Consider the following 22195-nt stretch of genomic DNA (forward strand, 5'->3'; position numbering starts at 1 on the left):
CAGAGGCTCTGCCCCTACAGCTCCTTTGGAGCCTGGAAGTCCTGCGGCCTACCCACCTTACCCGGGTCTGTCGGCGACTCCTGCACAAATGCCGGTGCGCCTTCGGGCCCCATTGTCCCATGTCCAGATCCTGCTGGTCTGTCGACTCCTTCGGCGGATCCAGCTCCGGCGCCGCCAGCGGCTCCGGCCCAGGTGCCGCAGGATCCTGTGCCCCTGGCTCCGGCCTCGATGCTAAGAGGTCCCATGCTGCCGGCTCCGGCTCCGCTCTCCGCCGCCGGCACCGCAGTGGATCTCGCTTGTTCCGCCTCTGCATTGGTTCCCGGAGGGCTTTGTCCCCGCCTGGGATCCGAATTGGGAACCAGCGCCGGCTTGGCCCCAGTTGGCGTTGTTCCCGGTGTCATTCCCGGCGCCCTTTCTTCCTTCACCGGTCCCTGCCCCGCCGCTGAGGCCTGTGTCTTCTGGGCTGGTGGAGGAGGATGACTGGGAAGGGTTTGAGGACCCGCTTTCTCGTCAGTTTGATTCCGAGCAGGACACAGTGGATGACTAGGAAGAGTCCGGTGGCCTCGACGTCTTTTCTGATCCGGGGCTTGCCTCTCCCCCGCCCACTATGGAGGAAGGCACCTCGTATACGGTGGTGCTCCGTCGGGCTGCTGACGTCCTTAACCTCGATCTCTCCATGGTGACCCTGAAGTCAAATCTCCTCACTGAGGTGCTCCAGCCGGCGTCCACTTCTTAGGAGCCGCTGCTGCCCTTTAATGATGCCTTCACCGAAGTCTTGTGGGGCACTTGGTCACGGCCCGCCACGGGGGCCCCTGTGGATAAGAACGTCGCCAGGCGTAATCGCCCGGCGCCGGGTGACCCTGATTTTCTGACCACTCATCCTACACCCGAAAGTCTGGTCATCCAGGCTTCTACGTCCCAGAGTGCCTTTCCCACGGCTCCGCTGGATAAGGATTCTAAGAGATTGGAGCAGTTTGGCAAGCGGTTGTTCTCTTCGGCCAGCTTAGGGCTGCGGTCAGTGAACGCTGCATGCCTTCTGGGCCGCTATTCCCACGCGGTGTGGGATTCCATGGCTGAGGTGTTGCCACGGTGCCCAGAGGAGGTCCAGACTGTGCTGTCTCAGGCAGTGGCTGAGGGTAAAGACGCGGCTAGATTCGCCATTCGTTTTGGCTTGGACACCGCGGACTCCCTTGGTAGGGCAATCGCCACGCCTGGCTGAGGTCCACTGGGTTCTCCCTGGACGTTCTTAGCTCGCTCATGGACATGCCTTTTGACAGCACTTGTCTGTTTGCTGATAAGGCCGACACGGCATTGGAGCGTTTTAAGGACTCTCGAGCTACGGCCAAGTCCTTGGGCCTTTCCACCATGCACCCGGCCACGTACACGTTTCGTTCCTTTCGTGGCCATGGCAGAGGCACCCCTGGCCGTGCGTAGAGCCAAAAGCCCGCGCAGAACCAGACTCAGCGGGCCCATGGGCGAGGCGGCCGCCATGTTGGCTCCGGGGGCTGGGGGAGGTTCAGTCCACCTCCCCCTCCACACTGCAACGTCTACCTCAAAGCCTTCCTAGTCTGAGTTTCGGGTCGCATCCCACGCCAGTGGGTGGCAGGATTCACCATCACCTTCCCCATTGGCATTCTGTCACTTCTGACAAGTGGATGTTGCAGCTCATCCAGAGGGGCTACCCCCTCCCCTTCGAATCTACCCCCACCCGGCCATGCCACTTCAGTTCCACCGCATGTCGGGGGATCACTTCATGCTTCTCCAACAGAAAGTCATGGCCCTCAAGGCCAAGGGGGCCATCGAGCGCGTTCCTAGGCCAGAAGTAGGTCATGGTTGTTATTCCCACTACTTTCTGGTCCCCAAGAAGGACAAAGGGGGCTTGCGCCCCATCTTGGACCTCAGGGAAGTCAATCGCTTCCTTTGGAAGGAGAAGTTCAAGATGTTGACTCTGGCTCAAGTCTTGACTGCCCTCGATCCCGGAAACTGGATGATAGCGTTGGACTCGCAGGATGCATATTTTCACATTCCCGTCCTGCCGGCCCACCGGCGTTACCTGCGGTTCACGGTAAGCCAGGAGCATTTTCAGTTTTCCATGCTCCCCTTCGGCCTTACCAGTCCCCTTCGGGTGTTAACGAAAGTGATGGCGGTGGTCGCAGCTCATCTGCGCAGGTCAGGGGTGTCAGTCTTACCCTACCTCGACGACTGGTTGTTGAAGGCGGCCTTGCCCCAAGCAGTTGTCACCCACCTTCAGACTACGACCCACCTCCTGCACTTGCTGGGGTTCTCCATCAATGTGCCGAAGTCACACCGGAGTCCCTCTCAGAAGCTCCTCTTTATCGCAGCGGTTCTGGATTAGACACAGTTTCAGGTTTATCCTCCCGAGCAACGAGTCCGGGATATTCAGGCTATGATTCCAATCTTTCAGCCCTTATCCTGGGTTTCAGTCAAGATTAACCTCCGGCTCCTGGGCCTGATGGCCTCCTTCATCCTGCTGGTACAACATGCCAGATGGCATATGCAGGCTCTGCAGTGGGACTTGAAGTTCCAGTGGGCACAGCATCGGGGTAACCTGACCGATTACGTCCAGATCTCCGAGGGCACTGCACTGCACTTGCAGTGGTGCTTCACAAATAGCGATTGGGTCCATGGCAGATCCCCAACCGGAGCAGACAGTGGTGATGGATGAGTCCCCCCTGGGATGAGGAGGCCACTTGGGAAAGGCAGAGATCAGAGACCTCTGTTCTCCGGCGGATTCCCGGCTCCACATCAATCTTTTGGAGCTTTGGGCGATCCGACTGGCACTGAAGGCATTCCTTTCCTCTGTCCGGGGGAGTGTAGTGCAGGTGTTCACGGACAACACCACCGCCATGTGGTATTGCAACAAGCAAAGCAGAGTGGGGTCCTGGACTCTGTTAGGAGGTTCTGCGCCTCTGGACCTGGCTGGAACATCAGGGCATTACCTTGGAGGTTCTCTGAGCGCCAGAGCGGATGAACTCAGCCGCCGGTGCTTGATGGATCATGAATGGCATCTGAACTCTGACGTGGCGCAAGGTCTCTTTCAGCAGTGGGGAGAGCCTTGGTTAGATCTATTCGCCACCGAAGAAAATGCGCAATGTCATCAGTTCTGCGCATTGGAATTTCCAAGGCGGCACTTACTCGGCGACGCTTTTTGTCGCGAGTGGAGTTGTGGTCTATTGTACGCCTTTCCGCCTATACCACTTCTGCCCAGAGTGCGGAAGAAGATTCGGCGCGACCGGGCCCAAGTCATCCTTGGGGCTCCGGATTGGGCATGAAGATACTGGTATCTCTTCAGGAGGATCTTCTATCGCAGCAGTGGAGACGGTCCTCCACCCGAACGTGTCCAGCTTGCAACTCCATGCACGGAGATCGAGCGGTGCCAGTTGACGGCTTTCGGTCTTCCCCCTGAAGTCTGTGATATCATTCTGACAGCCAGGCGTCCCTCCACTAAAAAGGTATACGCCTGCAGGTGGAACAGATTTGTGGCATGGTGTGCAGCTAAAGCTGTGGAACCCCTTTCTGCCCCTCTTTCCGAGGTCCTTCTGTTCCTCCTTTCTTTGGCCAAGCAGGGCTCTGCTCTGGGCACTGTCAAAGGTTATCTTTCTGCCATCTCCGCCAATTCTAAGGCTCCCTGATCAACCTTCTCTTTTTGAGTCTCCGGTTGTTAACCGTTTTCTGAAAGGCATTAAGCACACGTTTCCTCCCGTGCCGTTCATAATGCCTCAATGAGACCTGAATCTTGTCTTGACATTTCTGATGTGCGTGCCCCTTGAGCCCCTTCATAACTGTCCTTTACGTCTTCTCACTCTCAATACGGCTTTCCTGGTAAGAATCACCTCTGCCAGAAGAGTGATTGTGCTCCAGGCTCTTTCTTCTAAACCTCCTTTCCTTTCTGTTCATCCGGGCAAGGTGGTTTTAAGGACCCGTCCTTCTTTCTTGCCAAAGGTTGTTACGCCCTTGCACATCGGGCAGACCATCACTTTGCCCACCTTCTTTCCGCCTCCGCATCCTTCAAAAGAGGAAGAGAGGCTCCACCGTCTGGACCCAAAACGTGCACTCTCGTTCTATCTGAAGCGCACACAACAGTTCCGGGTGGATGGCCAGCTCTTCGTTGGTTACGTGGGCGCCAAAAAAGGTTGGGCCGTGCACAAACGGACCATCTCTCGGTGGGTCGTTCTCTGCAGCAAGGCCTGTTACTCGTTGGCTAAGAAGGAGCCTCCTGTGGGGCTTCGTGCCCATTCCACCAGAGCAACGGCAGCAAATATTGCTTTGGGACGCGGCGTTCCCTTGCAGGACATTTCTCAGGCAGCTACGTGGGCCTCGCTGCACACGTTTACCAAGCATTACTGCCTTGACAGTCAAGTCCGGAGAGACGGTTTCTTTGGCCGTTCTGTTCTCCATGACTTTCTGGTGTCATCTTGTTCGCAGACCCACCACCGGGGTTGGTATTTCTGGGGTATCTATTCTAAGGTAAGGAATCTATCACTAACGTGTCTCTTTCAGATGCACAAGTTATTACTTGTGTAATGATATATCTGTAAGAGACATTAGTTATTGATAGATTTCTTACCGCCCCACCCATCCTCCCTGTTCTGCAAACTGGTTACGAGGGTTAAGGACATCCCTTTAAGGGCCCTAGTTTTCAATGCACCAGTGGTCAGTATCTTGCATGGCTCTGCGTTCCTGGCATGGAAAGTCGTGTACAGAACTGACGCCAGCGCGCATGGGTGGCCCCTAAGTAGTCTTCGTGACGTTATCTCGGCCCATACGATGCCAGCGACGGACGCGGAGTTGCAGGAGGCCACCTACTGATGCGCAGGGGTACTACTAAGCAAACCTTTCCGGATCCAGTCTGACACCTTGGGATATTCTAAGGTAAGGACTCTATCACTAACTAATGTCTCTTACAGATATATCGTTACACAAGTAGTAACTTGTGCGTTAAGTGCAATTAACCTTTGGATGAGCTATGAGATAAAAAAAGAAATCGGTATTCACTGAAACAAACAAAGCTTTAAGGAAAGTTATGCTTGATAACGGTGAAATTCACCTGTTTGCTTAAACTAGCCATAGCTTGTGTCTCAGTCATGCACTACTATACATACCTTATGCCATGTAAAATTACATTAGTGATGACACCATTTGGTATTTTTCGATTGATTGAATGATGAATTTGTATATTTATGTTAAACGTGCAAAATCTTTTTTTGTTTAGAGATGCTTTGGTTCTGCTGTTTTAGTGACAGTATTTTAAAAAGTACAGAAAGGATTTATTCATTATGCATATTATTTTGCAACATAATAGTAGCTCTCTTGTTCTGTTAGAATAGTTGGGTGTATATTAATTATACAGATATTTTGTACTGGGGGTTATCATATACTGAAGTTGGGATATATCTGTTCACATTTGTTGTAGTCAGACTTACGATGTTTTTCTTTTGTGTTTATTGGGGGATATGTCGTCATATGAGCCTGGTGGAATGTTTGTATTACATGGGAATGTATCTAAATCATAGGTGTGTTGTAGTATGATAGTATTTTACTTTTTACAGCAGTTTTGTAGTACATTAAGATGAATTCATGTTATGATGGTGCAAATGTGGTAGTGAGACAGCAGATGTTTTTTATTATGTTGGCTCCTATAATGTGGTTTGACAGTTGTGTTCTGTCTCAATATTGCTGCGCGTGTTTTTGTATGATTATAGTGCATTCACAGGGAATGATATGGATTACAAATTATGCAATGAAGATCTATTAGTTATAACAGTATTTTAGGTGAGACACCTACTAAATTTTAACCTACTTTATTAATTTTCTTAAAGTGAAAGGAACAGAGTATTGGTTCTATCAGATGTTGTCATTAGTGATGCTATTAATGATCTAATGTAACATAAGAGAGGTGTTTGTTACGGTTAGTTAACTTCCTTGTAACTGCATTTTTTCCATGAATTTCTAAGGATTTTTTAAACAAACTCTTAAGGACTTTTAATCAAAGGGAACCATAAATTGACTTTAAGCATTGTTTTTTTCAGTGTATGTATGTGTATTTTACTCGCGCACACACACACGCACACACACACTCTCTCTCTTTCGCTCTCTCTTTCCTTCTCCCCCCGGAATAAAAACATGCATATCACAGGAAACCATGAAATATGGATTTCAGCATCATAATTACAGCCCCCAAACCACTCTGAAGAACTTCTAGCTTTGTCAGGGTTACTAGGATTATGCAGCATAGAAGACTAAATTATGCTACAAATAAAAGGCAAATTATGTGGCACATTTTCTGACAGTATAAATTCCATCCATGTGAGCTACAAACACAATTTTTGGTGAAATCTACACATTTTGAGAACTATGTGGTAAAAGTAGTAAATCCATAATTAGGTGGTTAGGCTACAGCCACAGAATTGCATACATCTACTCACCATCACCACTGACCATTGTTTTATCAACCATTTATTCAAGAAAGTTAAACAAAACATAAACACTCGAGTATCAATCATCGCTGATGGTTAGCTGCATTTAAAGAAAACAGATTTTTTAAGCAAACGTTCCCAAAATAAACATGTAAAATAAAAAATACAAAACAGCCAACACCTGCAACATGATCCTATATTACCATCTCGGGATTCTCATTATCCAGTTTGAGGTCACCAGAACCCCTCAATGGCAATGGACCATATTACAAAGTTACCCGTTACACATTATTTGTGTCTCTAAATCTTTATTGTATGATTAATTAAAATCTTTACAAAAATAGCAGAAAGTGCATGTCTAGAAAAGATCATAATAAAATGCATAAAATCTGAATAAAATTACATGTTTAAAATACAGAGATAAGATAGAAAACAGAACACATGCAAAGGTTGTCATACGAGGATAGTGTAAAAACTGCTCTGAGGCATCATATTCCTACCGAAAATCAGTGTAAACGTATGTATTATTGAAAATACAGATGTCAATGGTACCGACTGTCAATAGTGCTTGAAGCCAAATTCATACTACTGTCACTTCTCTGGCTAAACGTGTGAGCATTCCATCAGCAGCAAAAAACTTCCCAATTAGTGCCAGCTCCATCGGGACGGTGGTGGCATAGATGTGCCTTAAAGTCTCCTTACATGATCTAACACCGTGGCATATGAACGTAGTTCTTAGGTACAAGCGCCTTTGGGGCGGCAAAGCTGGACAACAGCAAATTACATGTTCCGCAGATTCTGTGGGATGTTGACGCAGACAACAGCCGTTGCCGCTAGATGACCAGTTTTTCCAGTGGCCTCTATAATCTTGTATGGGCAAAGTTAAGAGCCTCGCTCTCATAACATTTTGTAGAGCTTGCCTTCCAAAACCTGCTTTTATGTAGGTCTGCCATGTAGTGCATTAATGTGAGGTACTTAGGCCTTCTGCACCTAACACTGATCTGATCCGTTCAAGATCTTGTTGCCTCGAGTTGCTCTTACCACACTTTTTTAGCAGGATCTTGAACCCCTTCCCTGCTCATGACGAGCTCAGCTCGTCATGCAGTACACTGGTCGTGTGCTTATGACGAGCTGAGCTCGTCATGAATATATGGCAGCAGGGATTTTCCAGCACAGGAGAAAAATCTCCCTAGCAGCCAAGGTGTTAAGCTATACTTTGTAAGTGGTATGTCTGTGGAAGGTTCGAATTTTAGTCCCAATGTTTGTTTTGCAATCAAGGGATACTTTCCAGTGACTGTTGGTATCTAAGAAGATCACATGTAGCACAGCCCTGATTGTGCCCGGGCAAGCATTGTTCACATTATGTTGGAGTTTGACAATGTCTTTTTTGCATTCGATGTCCATTGCTGTGATGTTAAACTCCAAACAGATCAATGAACGCCTGGTCGTGTGAGGGAGCTTTGAGACTTTTCTGTACGCCATTATATATAGGCCCTCCATTTTTTTTGTCAACAGACCAGGGAAGGCAAGGTGGCCATAGCTGAGTGTAGGCATTAGCTTGCTTGGATAACTCGTCGGATCCCCTTCGTCAAGTGGCTTACAAGCTTGTGGTGTAGTTTGCACAAGCCATATGTTAGCTTAGCTGCTTTTGTCTCCAGTGCTGGTCTGCAGGTATCTGTAAATTGCAGGTGTACTTATCCTTAGAGGACCTTTAATGTAGTTTGCTGATTCCATACAAGTTTCCTGCAGGCATAAGATGTCTCCAGTCATTAATGATTTCATTACTTCAATATTGGTCGTGATTGACTTGAACCCTGCCACATTCCAGCTAATTAGCCTAAACATGGGATTTAATTTCTCCATATTAGTGCCTCTGTGATTGTGTATTTTAGGTCTCCCTGCCGGTCCACATTGTTGTATTTCATGCAAGTTTGGTGTTTTCCCTATATTAGGATTTACCCCAATCCTTGGATTGCAATGCAGAACTAAGCCAAGCTCAATCTTCCTGTTTGTCAACCTTGGAGGTGCACACTTCCTTACAATGTCTAATGGAGGTACATTTGTGTATCTCAATATTAAGGTCATTGTTAAGTAATAGACTTGCAGATGTCTTGGTGCCCCTTAGTGTTTTACAATGTGCACGGAGCTCTGCTTGATTTTTTTATCACTGAAGTATCACTTGTGGGAACTTTTCCATTGGACAACTATCTATTCGGATACCCCAATCCTTAAGTGTGTCTGTTTCTGCCATTAGTTCTGCCATTATATTTTGGATATCTTGTTTATTGAGCCATTTTGTTAGGGTCGATTCCTTGTTCCCAGCCGAAGTGTATTTTTTAAAGTGGACTGCTATGAGTTGGGCAGAAGTTAGATAAGCCAATGAGAGTATGCTTGTCAGAAGGTACAAAATATTGGAACGATTTAGAATATCACCCGGGCCCCTTGTTTCAAATTTTGGGGGTAAATGTCAGCATAAACTCTATTTCTGCCCGTGGGTCAGAAGCTACGATGTTTTCCTTACCCTCGTATCTTGGCCCGTGAGATGTTTGTGCTGTGGGCATTGATTGGCCGTTATACCGACCGAGGGCAGCGTTTGCTTCCTTTTATAAGTTAATATTGAGAAAGCATGGCTGCTCATGCATCTGACTCTTTGGACCAGATACAGAGGTCTTTCTTGCTTGTATAATCTTTGCTATTTGCGTGTGGAGAGAGCTTGTTGTTATTTGAGCATTGCACTGGCATTCCGTATGAAATTGGTGGGTTTTTTGCTACACCGATTACCTTCTTAGTTGCAAATGTCATTAGCTCCGTTTTCTCTCCTGGTGGATTTTCACTGAGCATCTGGCCTGTTGATTGAAGAATCTTATAGTTTCTGGTATCTAATCTAAGCCTTGGTTCCTGATTTTCTTTCCCTCTCAATGACGCTACTCTAAGCTCACTGATTTCTGGTCCATTAGGTGAGTTCCCAACTAATAGGAGCCTAAGGGGGATAGGAAGCAGGCCGCCCCCCACTCAAAGTGCAGTCAACAATAATGGCCTACCCCTTTTGTGTTTAGTTTATATTTTATTGTTAATTCAGACAGAGGGTATCTATACAACTTCTGTCTGTGAACATGTATTGCACATTGTTACAATCTATAGTGATGATGTTCACCCATATATGTGTGTCTATATGCTCTGCCGCCTATATCCCTGTGCCCTCTCTCATCCAACTGTGAAAAAAAGGGGGAGTGAAGGTTGTCAGTGCCTCACGGAAGCAACACCAAGGGGAGGATTCTGACAGACTGGTACTCGCCTGATTCCTCACTTCTCATCATTGGCTACTGTCAACCCAAAAATAAATGGGGAGAAAAAAGATTGTGCAGTCAAACCAAAAAACCATCATGTGTTACATGTGGTTATCTAACCCAATGTGATGTGCCCATATCCCTGCCAAAGTGGAATATAGAAAAATCACCCTTTAAAAAGAGCAAAGTGAACTGGCAACCATGTCTTTATTCTGTGCTGTTAACTCGCTCTATTAAAAGTCAACCAACATGTTTCATCACTGTGTTTTACTTTACCAGTGATTTCTTCAGGGTTTCGGGTCAGCATATGATTTGCACATTTACAATTCTTCCCTTATTATACCTGCAGTCGGATATATGACAAACAACACACATATGGATACATCTCATACTTACAGTCAAGTGTCAACATACAGCACCCATTCAGGTGCGAGTTAAAAAGTAATACTTTGTACTACTGATTTTCATGGCGGTAGAGAATGTTACATTACCAAAGGCATGATTACATTGGATAGCCGCATGAGGTGATTGTTACCTTTTTAATTGTCTTGTTCACAGATACCGACCTACGGGCGGTTGAGAGGACCCACTACAGAAATAGGGGCTTCGCAAAATATCATATTCTTCCACGGGGGCCGGGTAGACCTGTCAGTGGAGGCCACCTGGTAATGTAACATTCTCTACCGCCATGAAAATCAGTAGTACAAAATATTACTTTTTAACTCGCACCTGAATGGGTGCTGTATGTTGACACTTGACTGTAAGTATGAGATGTATCCATATGTGTGTTTGTCCTATATCCGACTGCAGGTACAATAAGGGAAGAATTGTAAATGTGCAAATCATATGCTGACCCGAAACCCTGAAGAAATCACTGGTAAAGTAAAACACAGTGATGAAACATGTCGGTTGACTTTTAATAGAGCGAGTTAACTGCACAGAATAAAGACATAGTTGCCAGTTCACTTTGCTCTTTTTAAAGGGTGATTTTTCTATATTCCACTTTGGCAGGGATATGGGCACATCACATTGGGCTAGATAACCACATGTAACACATGATGGTTTTTTGGTTTGACTGCACAATCTTTTTTCTCCCCATTTATTTTTGGGTTGACAGTAGCCAATGATGAGAAGTGAGGAATCAGGCGAGTACCAGTCTGTCAGAATCCTCCCCTTGGTGTTGCTTCCGTGAGGCACTGTCAACCTTCCCTCCCCCTTTTTTTCACAGTTGGATGAGAGAGGGCACAGGGATATAGGCGGCAGAGCATATAGACACACATATATGGGTGAACATCATCACTATAGATTGTAACAATGTGCAATACATGTTCACAGACAGAAGTTGTATAGATACCCTCTGTCTGAATTAACAATAAAATATAAACTAAACACAAAATGGGTAGGCCATTATTGTTGACTCCATTAGGTGAGTTGCCAGAGTTTGTGGTCAACATCTCAGCATATGTTTTTACTTGTGGATTTAAAAGAGTGTCTTCATTGCGAGGTAATGAATTTTACGTATGAAGGTCTACTGTATGCTGCATTGTCAGACGTGTTTTCCCAAGGATATCCTGGCGATTGTGCTCATTGGGAGCTTTGGAAGAGGAGCTGTTTCTCGTTTAGAAGATTGGATAAATCATAGGAACCTCTTTAATGCTGACATTTCCAATAATAGCCTGATTGCCGGGTTGAGTTAAAGAGTGTGTTGTTTCAAGCTTTTTATGTATGGTTAGCATGCCACCTTTCCGTTTGTTTGCTTTTAGAACTTTCCGAAGTTTTTTCTTTTGACGTCTAGATAGCTGTCTATCAGTTGACTTATGGCCTGTGTTCTCGGTTTGATTAACCTCCCCTATACTGGATACTAAGCTGGCCCTTTTGACCGGGGATTTGCAGATATTTGTAGCTTCGTTATCTTTTATAACCTCTGTAGAAATATTTGTGGCTCCGGAACTGCAATGTTTCCTGCTTAATGTGGGAATTATCCGTGCCTCGTTGCATTGTTTAATTAACGTGGCCAACAGGTCTGGGAGTGTGGTTAATTTCCCCACTATTGCGTCGCTGAAGTTTTTTGTGGGGCTTGTGGTGCTCCCCGCGCCCTTTTCACTGACAACCAACTGCTCGACATTTTGACTGATCTTGTCCACTTTTTCATTAATTATCAAGACCGTTTGTGCCAGCATATGTGTTAAATCCACCTGGATCTCTAATTTGTGTGATTGCCAGGAAAGTGCCTTTACAACTTCAAGTAGACACAAGTTTATTGTATTCAAGATGTGTTCAGGGCCATGCTTTTCGTTTGACTCTTGTTCAGGACTCTGGGTTCTGCGGTGTCTAAGAGTAGTGGCGCCTGCACAGCCCTCGCCAATAGCTGCAGTTTAGGGGCTACTATAGGTGTTATTTTTGGTAATTCTGGGGATGCCAAAGCTAAAATGCTAGTGGCACCTAATTGATGTTGTCTTTGTGTCCTGCCTTGATTGCTGGGCGTGGAGCAGCTCTGGGTGCTCCCTTGACCACCGGGGTTGATAAGAACCCCCAAATTGTCCTGTGGCTAGCTGTTGGACTAAAGCCTCTATGCGATAGATGTTATTATTGCGAGTAGGCTCACTAGTTTGAGGACCCTGAGGTATATTTGATATTTCAGCATCATTTAGTGTTGATGAGATCTCAATAATATGCTCTAGCCCCTGTTCCTCCAATTCATGGTTTATAGATTTAGCAGTGGGGTCTTTGATGTCGTTGTTAGTCATGTCTTCCTGATCCACCGTTTCTGCGAACGTCGCCATCTCTAAAATTAATGTCTCCTTCAGACTGTCATAGGCTGTGCTTTTTAAGTTGTTGAGGGGGTTTTCCTCACCCAGTCTTCCCAGCTCCTGGTTGTATAAACTAATACTGGGACTGTTTTCTATTGTTCCCCCTTCTTTCATCTTGCAAGTCTTGTAATTGCAGTGAGATTCTATTTTCTGTCTTGTGAAATATTGATGGATCTGGGGACCCCCTTTTGTTGGTTTGCGGGCCTCTTGGTTTTTATTGGTGCTGCTCATTTTCCTTGCGGCAATACTATGTCTTTGGGCCACAAATACTTTATACGAATGCTTCTAGTTAGCGTGAAAAGAAGAGAGCTGTAGCCTTACTCCACATTCCCACGCTAACCCGCTCTCTAGCCTTCTGCTGCCTCAGAAGGCTGTGTCTAGTCACAGTTTGAGATTGCTCTTGCTGAGCATGTGCTGACTGGTGCATTAACTCAGCAGTGCAGGTTAAATCTAATCAGCAGATGCTGGAGCTGAATCCTTATTTATAGGGAATTGAAGCGTGGTTTAAACCAGACTGCTGGTCTACTGATCTGTGTACCATTGTTTAAGCTGTTACAGGTGCTACTTCGTACTTTTAAAAGTCAACATATACTTGCATCCGTCCACCAATAGTGATTGCCTTTTGTAGGTTCACTGTAGGGCTGGTCAGTAAGCCAACAAGGGTCTAGCACTTTAAGTTGCCTCCCCAGACAACCTGTGGCTGTAAGTTGCCCCCCCAGGCAAACTGTGGCTGTGCTGTTCTGCAGTAGATGATGATAGATAATGGTGAAATAATGGCAAAGGTGGTGAGGGGGATGCTTAAAAGGCCGCAGTGCTGCACTTCACTGGAAATTGCTCAAATTGCCAAGAAAATTGCTAAGAGAATGCCCCCTTACTGAGGCAGGGTCACTGATAACTGTAGGCAATGGGGGCAAAGCAGCAGCAGTTTTAATCTGCTTTGAACCTCTCGCTGCTCTCCCACTCTCCCCCCCCACGCGTCCACATCCTGCAGCGGCCCACAACTCAGGCGGCAGCAGCAGGGGCTGGACTCAGCAGCTGACCTCGCCGCGGGGGCAGCTCACCAGGGGTAGCTCACCGTGGAGCGTGGACACAGCGCTGGCTTCGCTCCGTGGGGCTCCTCGCGGTGAAGGCAAGCTCCTAGCAGGGCTTCTTTAGGGACGGCAGGAGGAGGGGCAGGCTTCCAGCAGGAGCACCTCCAGAAACCGTAGCGGTTGCAACCCGGCGCGGCCCAACCGCCAGCAGCACAACAGGGAATGGCAAGCGGGCGGGGGCCGCTCTCCACGGCGGCGTTTGCTCTCGCTGCTTCTCGCTCTCCGTGCTCCGCTCGTTCCGCTCGTTCTCTGTGCCGACAGTGGCACTCAGAGGTCAATCTCTGATGTGCAGGCTTTGCTTATCCAGTCTCCCGACGCAATGGGCTAGCATTCCAGTCTATCGTTCATTTGCCTACCCTGTCCCCTCAGATTAGCCCCAGCCATATCGAAATCTGTCTTCGTCAAGCTCCAATAGGAACAGTTCAGCCCGAACTGCCAAGCCCAGCCCTCTCTGATGGGAACACGAGCAGCCCAAGACCAGTTACACCCTGATTGCAGTTCTTCAGGTGGGATGTAGCTTATTCCAGTGGCTCGGTAAGCATGGGACCCACCTCTTGGTATAGCCTTGCCACTTAGGGCATTAAATCAAACACTCAAAAGTTGATGGTAGAAATGGTTGCCAATGGTTAGACTTATTGCAATTGCTCTGGGTAGCATTTTTGTCCATTGTTTTTTTGCCCACCATGCCACCTCAGATTAAACCTAGCCCCCCTTTACCTTTTGTGTGGCTGATACATAAAAACATATTGGAGCTTTCAGTCAGCCTTCTTCATTCTTCCATTGGTCTGTTCAACTGTGATTTACATATTGCTTCCATTAACAACACCATGGTGTGATGGGTGAGCCCACTTTCAACCACTGGCTCTCTTGCATTGTGAGTGATACCATTTTGCTTGTGCACATTTGCCTACAAAGTAGTACATTTCAGTGCCGGGGCTGATACACCAATCTCCACTTTTCTTCTGCTTTCGTTTAATTTTTTTATAATTTATTTTTGTAATGGGTCCTTATTTACTTACTTTGTTTAAGTAAACCTATGCATATCTTATTTAAACAACAAAGCTATGTTTGCATTACTTTCACGCCTTTACATTCCTTTTGTGTCCGTTTAGAAAAATGAAGGTTTGTCAAAGGCCAGACCTTATGGCTTTGCCAATGCTTGTTTTGAATAGAAGTTAGGGAAAGGTTTATTCAGGGATCCTGTCAGAAAAAGCCTGAGCTGTGTTAAAAGTAATGAATTTATTCCCATTATCCAAAGGGTGCTATTGTGCTATTACAATGAGCCTTTTGACTTGTTTTTTTATGGGGGGGCGGGGTGGTGAGGTGCTAGCATTATTAATAAACCTAAGGAAACACTAGTCTGCATCCTCACTCCTTCGCTGCAGACTACTTGTCATCTAAAGGTTGTTGCGTGAGTGCCTGCTGCAGTTTTGAAACATCTAAGATGTTGAATCCTATTCAAGGACACCTCAGTTCACCTTGAAAGCTGCCGCACTGCAGGATGATACACCCATATAGACCTAGAAAAATCCGGGCATTTCTCAGAAGGCAGATGCATCGTAAAGGGCCTCCAAGCTGATATGGATTAGGCCAGTGTCATATCATAGCTATAAATATGTAGGCTAATGCGCTGTTCCAAGTGCACCATAGTTCGCGCTTGCATTAGGAACTGCGCGTTTACTGTAATTGGGCGCACGGATTCATTCTGCGCCTGCAGCATCCACTGAAGTTCTGCAACAGCGCAGACCGGGGCAGTATGCCCTATACATAATACAGGCCTTGGTATCTTAATTTACAAATCAACTTCTCAGATTTGTTTGGGGTGTCAGCACCATGAAATGAAATCATTTTGAATAGAATTGTTTGAATTTAACACCATGTTCAAATATTTAGCATTCAAGGGAAATTCGAGGTACCAGTAACACAGAGACTGGCTAGCCATGTGTGTTAATTTCCTGGGGCTGATAATAGCCTTTACTTGTTGCGCAAGTCATCAGTGTTCTATTTTTGTAACCTTAAAGGATCAAAGACAGAGTGTACATTCTATAATTTGAGCATGTGCCATATAGTTAAACATAGGTGTCGATCCATAAGCCCCCGGAGCCACCGAACCAACTATACACTGGAAGTCCTACTGTCCGTCAGAAACACAAACTAAGAATGGTGGTCATTCAGTAGTGCAGCTAAGGAGGTCAGTCAACAGGAAGTCAATGGTAGAGTTCCACAGATGTAGATGGAGTAGTAACCCTAAAAGGAGGTTTCTTTAGACTATGTGGTAGTCTATTACATAGTGGTTGAGACAGATCGTTAGGGACGGATTTACACACAATACCAGTAGGCCATACACCGGTCCTGTGAGATCTGAGATCTTGCAGTGCTTCTGGTGTAGTAGTCAATTTTAACATTCGCACAATTTTATTTTTCACCTTTTTGCACTGAAAATCTTCAGCACCACTGACTGAAACTAAGTGGTGGCTGTACCAATCATTGGGTTATGAAATAAACATAGTTTTTCATCAACCATTGATGGCTGCACTAGTCGTGCAACCAACAGTAAATCCCAGATGATGAAGTACTGCCACCAAGGTGGGCTGATAGGATTTTTTCTCATTTTGTGAATATGGTTTTTCTATGACCCAGACACTCTAGTTTCTCTGCCTATCTTTGTCTCGCTGTTCATAGACCGGTAGTTTCTTTGTGTTTTTGTAGTGCTTCTGGTGCAACCTGAACCATCCACCAACATCTGTACTATTATATTAAGCACAATTATTTTTCTTTCATCAGTTTTTTTTGTTCCTTCTCTACTCCCCCACCTTGACTACTCTCTCTTTTCCACACTTCTTCCTCTGTATCTCTTCCATCCATTTTTTCAGTCCTGCAGGCGCTCTGCTATGATGTACTTACTGTCAGCCGGCAGGTATGGGCCGACCACTAGGCCTTTTTCAGTATACCCACAATCACGTTTCTAGTTTGAGATTTGATCTCCTGTCCTGGATCTACCCCATCCTACTCAGGTTGTACTTCTGCATCAAGAGAGAGCAGTGTAAGCTCATTCTTGACTTCGACAATAATAAACTTTCTGTGAAAAGCACATTCGATACACGGATAAAGGCATACAGAAAGAGAGCTTCAGCTACTTCTGAAAATGATCTCTCTGGAAGTCTTGAACACTATTCAAATATCTTTCTTGGAGAGTAGGTCGAGTTAAACTCTGTGGGGGTTACTGTCAGGTCCTAACAGTAGGTGTTGATGACCATGGCGCTCTCTCTGGATAAGACAACAGCATTTGGTATTGCCAACATGTAATCACCATTTTGTGAGCACAGAACATTGCTACTCATATAGATCACCTGTACTCTTCTTGCACATTTTCGTCTATGATTGGCTTTTGAGTTTTGAATCTTTTTACTAAAGGAAATGGTAGCAGCCTCCAATGGGTGTCACAGTGGCAGTAGTTTACAGATGGCTGAATTTGGCAAACTTGTTTTGTTGTTCAAAGCATGTCAGTTTCATTTTTGGAGCGGTGTTTACAAGGATAGCCTTCTTAAGTTCATTCTGTGTGATTCTGCCCTAATAACCAAAAAAATCTCTCCCTGTTCCTCCTAGACCTCGATTATGGCAGTTCCTATGAAATCGAATACATGGAGAAGACTGGACCCTGCTCTCAGGTGCGTGTTTTGGGCCTCTGCTTCCAGTGCACAGGCTTTTAGCCTTTGGAGTATGGGCCCATTACCTCAAAATACAGGTTCTGCTAAGACTGAGACTGCCCTCATTATCTGGGATCAGACATGCTACACCTGGTCTGACAATGCACATGTGAAAATGTTGCAGATTGGATCTATTATAGATTAATGTACTATCGGTGTCAGCTGTGGGTGTGCCAGTAATAAGACTTCGTTATAACATTAACCAGGGCTCTTTAACACTAAATGTGTTGGCTCCTTCTTTAGATGTTCTTCGTCCACCCTCCGGTTTGAAATAAAGTGGGAACACAATGGGGGGGGGGGGGGGGGGGGGGGAGGGGCGGGGACAACGTGTTTACCTCAACAGTCCAGTGGGTTTTTTGATTTGAAAGATTGAATTGTGTGAATCAGGATACTTAAAAGTACTATATTATGTGAAAATATTTTGGAAATGTCGGTGTTCTCGGAATCAAAAGTTCTGAGGCCATGGAAAATATCTATTTAAGTTCTAACACATGATATCCATGAATTAATAAGCATAACATTTAATTTGTGCCTTAAAAAGTTTAACAGTGAGGAGCAGTAAGATCTTGCGTAATAAAACAGAGTTGTGTTTTATGCACCATGTTGGAAGTTAGACGGTTGACTTCATAAGGTATGAGCGAAGCAGGAGACGTTGAATACTCTGTCAACAAGGCACAGGTTTTTGATGAGGAGTTGCTCCAAAATCGAGTGCCACACTTCTTTAAAAAAGGTGAAGGGAACTTTGGTTCTAAAAACAATTTAGCCCCTTAAAACTGTTCCCCCAGTAAAGATCACTAACACGAGATTGTTATGTGGTAGGAAATCACAGAGAAGCTCCCATCTACGGATCAGACCAATAAAAACTTTTGCCAAGCAGCAAAAAGCATGAGACTTGATAAAATGAAGGACAATCTCTAGCTGTCCAGAAACTTTGGGTTTAGTATTTAGCAATTAGTGCTGGTCCTGTCCTCGAAATGATTCCTTTTTTTGTGTTACTGACACACAAAATATTATAGCAACAAACCTTTGCATCGAGCTGGGAATATGCTATTGAAGAACATTTTGAGCTCAGATAACTTTAGAGCTATCACTTTTATTATGATGCCTAGAAAATCCAGCAACACCAGAAGAGAAAATATGACTTTTGAGCTACTTTGCAAATGAACACGATTTTAGACCCCTACATTATGAAAGCTCTAAAGAGGCAAATTACTGTTTCAACAGTGATCACAACTCTGATTCTTCTATCACCATGGTATTACACACCCAGGACAACTACAGTGATACTTGGACCAGGAAAATATTTAAGAGTCTGAACAGAAAGCTGACTAATTACAAGAGGATGTCAAGTGCTTGTAGCAAAATTATACATCCCACACCTATTACGAAGAGGATATGGTCCTGGTGTCTGCATCCCATCCTGCAATGTCATCTTGCAGATTCCATCTCTAAATGAAAATTGAAAAAGAGGACACAGACTTCATCATAGAAAACTCAGAGCAACCTTAAAGTAGGAATCAGGTTCTCACTGGTGCTACTAGTTGTAACACAAATGCAAGCTATATTTATTACTTGGTGCCAGTTAGTCCTCGAATAGAGAAAAAGTCACAAAGCCACCAGCACTCTATTAACATAATAGGGTGCCCAGAAGCGGACTCTGTTATACTTTTACTACAAACTGAAATAGGTCATGACTCAACATCAAAGAGCATATTGCATCTAATAAAGTCAACAAAATGGCAGAGGTTCTGCAGCTAGGGGCTGAGTTAAGAGGCAGGCCCATTACAGCAACCCCCAGCACCAAACAGAAACAGCCTACATTTCTTCCATCTACACCTCCACGTTTGGAAGGAAACTTAGGTTCTTTTATTTTTTATTTTTTATTTGAATTCAATATCTGGTGCATACAAAAGTTAAATAGTTCATCAATATTACAGTTAAGCATCCATATGTTTAAAATACAATACATTCGATGATAAACAGTGATAGACCCAGACAAGATGGAAGTCCTCATCCTGGGTTCCTCGCCCTCCGCCTGGGACGACTCCTGGTGGCCCCCCGCCCTGGGCAGCGCACCCAAACCGACAGACCACACACGCAACCTGGGCTTCATCTTGGACTCCTCCCTCACCATGACCAGACAAGTCAACGCCGTCTCCTCGTCATGCTTCAACATCCTGCGCATGCTACGGAAGATCTTCCGGTGGATCCCCACCGAGACCAGGAAGACGGTCACCCAGGCCCTCGTCACCAGCCGACTGGACTACGGCAACGCCCTCTACGCCGGAACCACCGCCAAGCTCCAGAAGAGACTCCAGCGGATCCAGAACGCCTCAGCCAGACTCATCCTCGACATCCCACGACACAGCCACATCTCCGGACATCTGAGAGACCTGCATTGGCTCCCCGTCAACAAAAGAATCACCTTCCGCCTCCTCACCCACGCACACAAAGCCCTACACGATCAAGGCCCGAGCTACCTCAACAACCGCATCAACTTCTACGCTCCCAAACGACATTTCCGATCAGCCAGCCGCCCCCCGCATCCGAAGAACGACAACAGGAGGAAGGTCCTTCTCCTACCTGGCCGCCAAGACCTGGAACTCCCTCCCGACCGACCTGCGCCTGACCCAAGACCACCTCTCCTTCAGGAAGAAGCTCAAGACCTGGCTATTCGAGCAGTAGCAGCACTCCCCCCCCCCCCCCCTCAAGCGCCTTGAGACCCTCCGGGTAAGTAGTGCGCTCTATAAATGTCTGTGATTGATTGATTGATTGATTCATCAGAAGCACAATATTATACAGCAATATACCCAAAAAAATTAATTATCCCAAAACTGATTAAAAGAGAGTTTATACTCTAGCTTCCCTCCAATTTTTGAGGGGGTCCAGATGTTCTGCCCTAGCTCCCTCATCCTAATACCCCTTCGGGAGTATAATGCTGCTTCCATATTATGAATCCCCAGTAAACTTGACAGCTACATCTGGAATGAAGGAGTGGTAGAGTCTTTCCAGCCCGCAGCCAATATTATTTTTAAGACAGCCACACAGATAAATACAAAGGCTTCCTCCTTTTTCAATCTCAAGTTAGAATTGGTGCCCAAAACCATTAAAACGGGATAGGGTGATTTTAACCCCTAGCAGCCGCTCCCAGAATTTTTCAATCTGGGTGCCTATCCTTCTAAGTGTACTGCATTGAAAAAACATATGAACCAGATTTGCCGGGCCCTGAGAACATCTTGGACACTTATCATCATCTTTTTTCCCCACTCAAATAGCTTGGATGGAGTATAATAGAGATTGTATAGTGTCGTGTAGTGTGGAGCCCTGAGGTTTGAAGAGCGAAAGAGATTACCCGCCATCAATAAAGATTTATCAAGATCAATGTCCGGGTCCTCCAATTTCAGGGCCCAGGAGGCATCCACCTTCTCTATATCATCCTGTATCATGGGAATCAGGCCTTCGTATATCGTACCAATCTTAGTACCGCCTGACGAGATATACTCCAGGATGTTAATTTTCCCTCCTGGAATGATCCGGGGCCTGACACTCACTAGAGTTTGAAAAATGTGTAAATACTTAAAGCTTTGAATTTCTGCTATTCCAAATATACGCTGTATATCTGTGAAATTCATCTAGGCCATTCCCTCCCAAAGGTGTCCGATACTCCTAATCCCTTGGATCTCCCAGGTTGCCCAGGATCTATCACTGCTCAAGTGAGGAAAAAGATTTGATTTCCACAAAGGTGTGTAATAATTATACTTGGGAATTCCCTAAGTTTTCTGGATCTCCTTCCACACGCTATTGAGAAGCTTGTACCTTTTTTTATTGTAATAATGTCGATCTGTTTTAGGTAATAAGAGCCCCAATGCTTCCTTTCCTAATAATAATTAAAAAATAGACGGGGGATAGATATTCCTAAGTACGCTATTCAGCAAATCTGTGGCAGTATCCAAGAGTATCACCATCTGACTAAGAAGACAAGCCACCAGATAAAACCGAATATTCAGGCCCCCTAGTCCTCCTCTTTCTTGCGGTAAAGAAAGGTATTTAAGGGATCTTCTCGTTTTCCCATACTGCCAGATACATTTTATAAAAACGGACTCAATAGATTTTATCATGCTTTCCCCCACCATAAGCGGGATCGCACGAAAGAGGTATAGTACTTTCGGAAGCATTGTAATTTTTAACACGTTTGCTCTCCCAATTATGGACAGATGAATGGAGTCTATCCTTTTGAACTCAGTTGACATTGAGTCAATCAATGGCTCAAAATTTTCCTTAATTATAGACTCAATTAGAGGGCTAATCCTGACCCCGAGGTAAATTGCTGAGTCCGTGTATCTACCACCCAATTTAATAATATTACTGGAGCATATAAATTTTGTGTCTTATTTTCATTCAAGAGATAACCCGAATGCCGTCCGAACTCAGATGTTATTGCCCTCAATACAAGCATTGCCGCATCCGGAGTTATTATTGCCAGATCATCGGCATATGCTAGTAATTTGGTTTCGCATCCATTGCACATAACCGGTTTGAAGCCCTCATGCCCCAGTAGCTTCCTAATTAATGGATCAATAGAAAGGGCAAATAGGATTGGGGAGCAGGGGCACCCTTGACGCATCCCCCGGGAAATATATATTTTATCCAACCCCTCCACCCATTAATTGAACTCTAGCACATGGATCGATATACATCGCCTTAATAGCTTTAGTTATTTTGGGGCCAAAGCCCCATCGCTCCAATATCCCTCATAAATATGACCAGGTGACCAGGTCGAAGGCCTTTTCAGCGTCGAAGGATCATGGCGATCCAACCCCCTTTGACAGCATGAGCATCAAAGAGCGTCATAGCTCGCCTTAT

General features: G+C 45.5%; 1 protein-coding gene across 6 annotated transcripts in view; it reads left to right on the top strand.

Annotated features, from left to right (window-relative positions):
• The window catches only part of TACC2 (transforming acidic coiled-coil containing protein 2), a 395420-nt gene that overhangs the window by 320692 nt on the left and 52533 nt on the right, over positions 1-22195 (top strand). For all 6 annotated transcript variants that reach the window (XM_086922962.1, XM_086922956.1, XM_086922957.1 and 3 more), the window contains one exon: positions 17232-17293. In XM_086922962.1, coding sequence (XP_086779088.1) covers positions 17232-17293 — 62 coding nt within the window. The remainder of the gene's footprint in view (positions 1-17231; positions 17294-22195) is intronic.

The sequence above is a fragment of the Lissotriton vulgaris genome, chromosome 5, assembly GCF_964263255.1.
Source record: "Lissotriton vulgaris chromosome 5, aLisVul1.2, whole genome shotgun sequence".
NCBI classification, from domain to species: Eukaryota; Metazoa; Chordata; class Amphibia; order Caudata; family Salamandridae; genus Lissotriton; species Lissotriton vulgaris.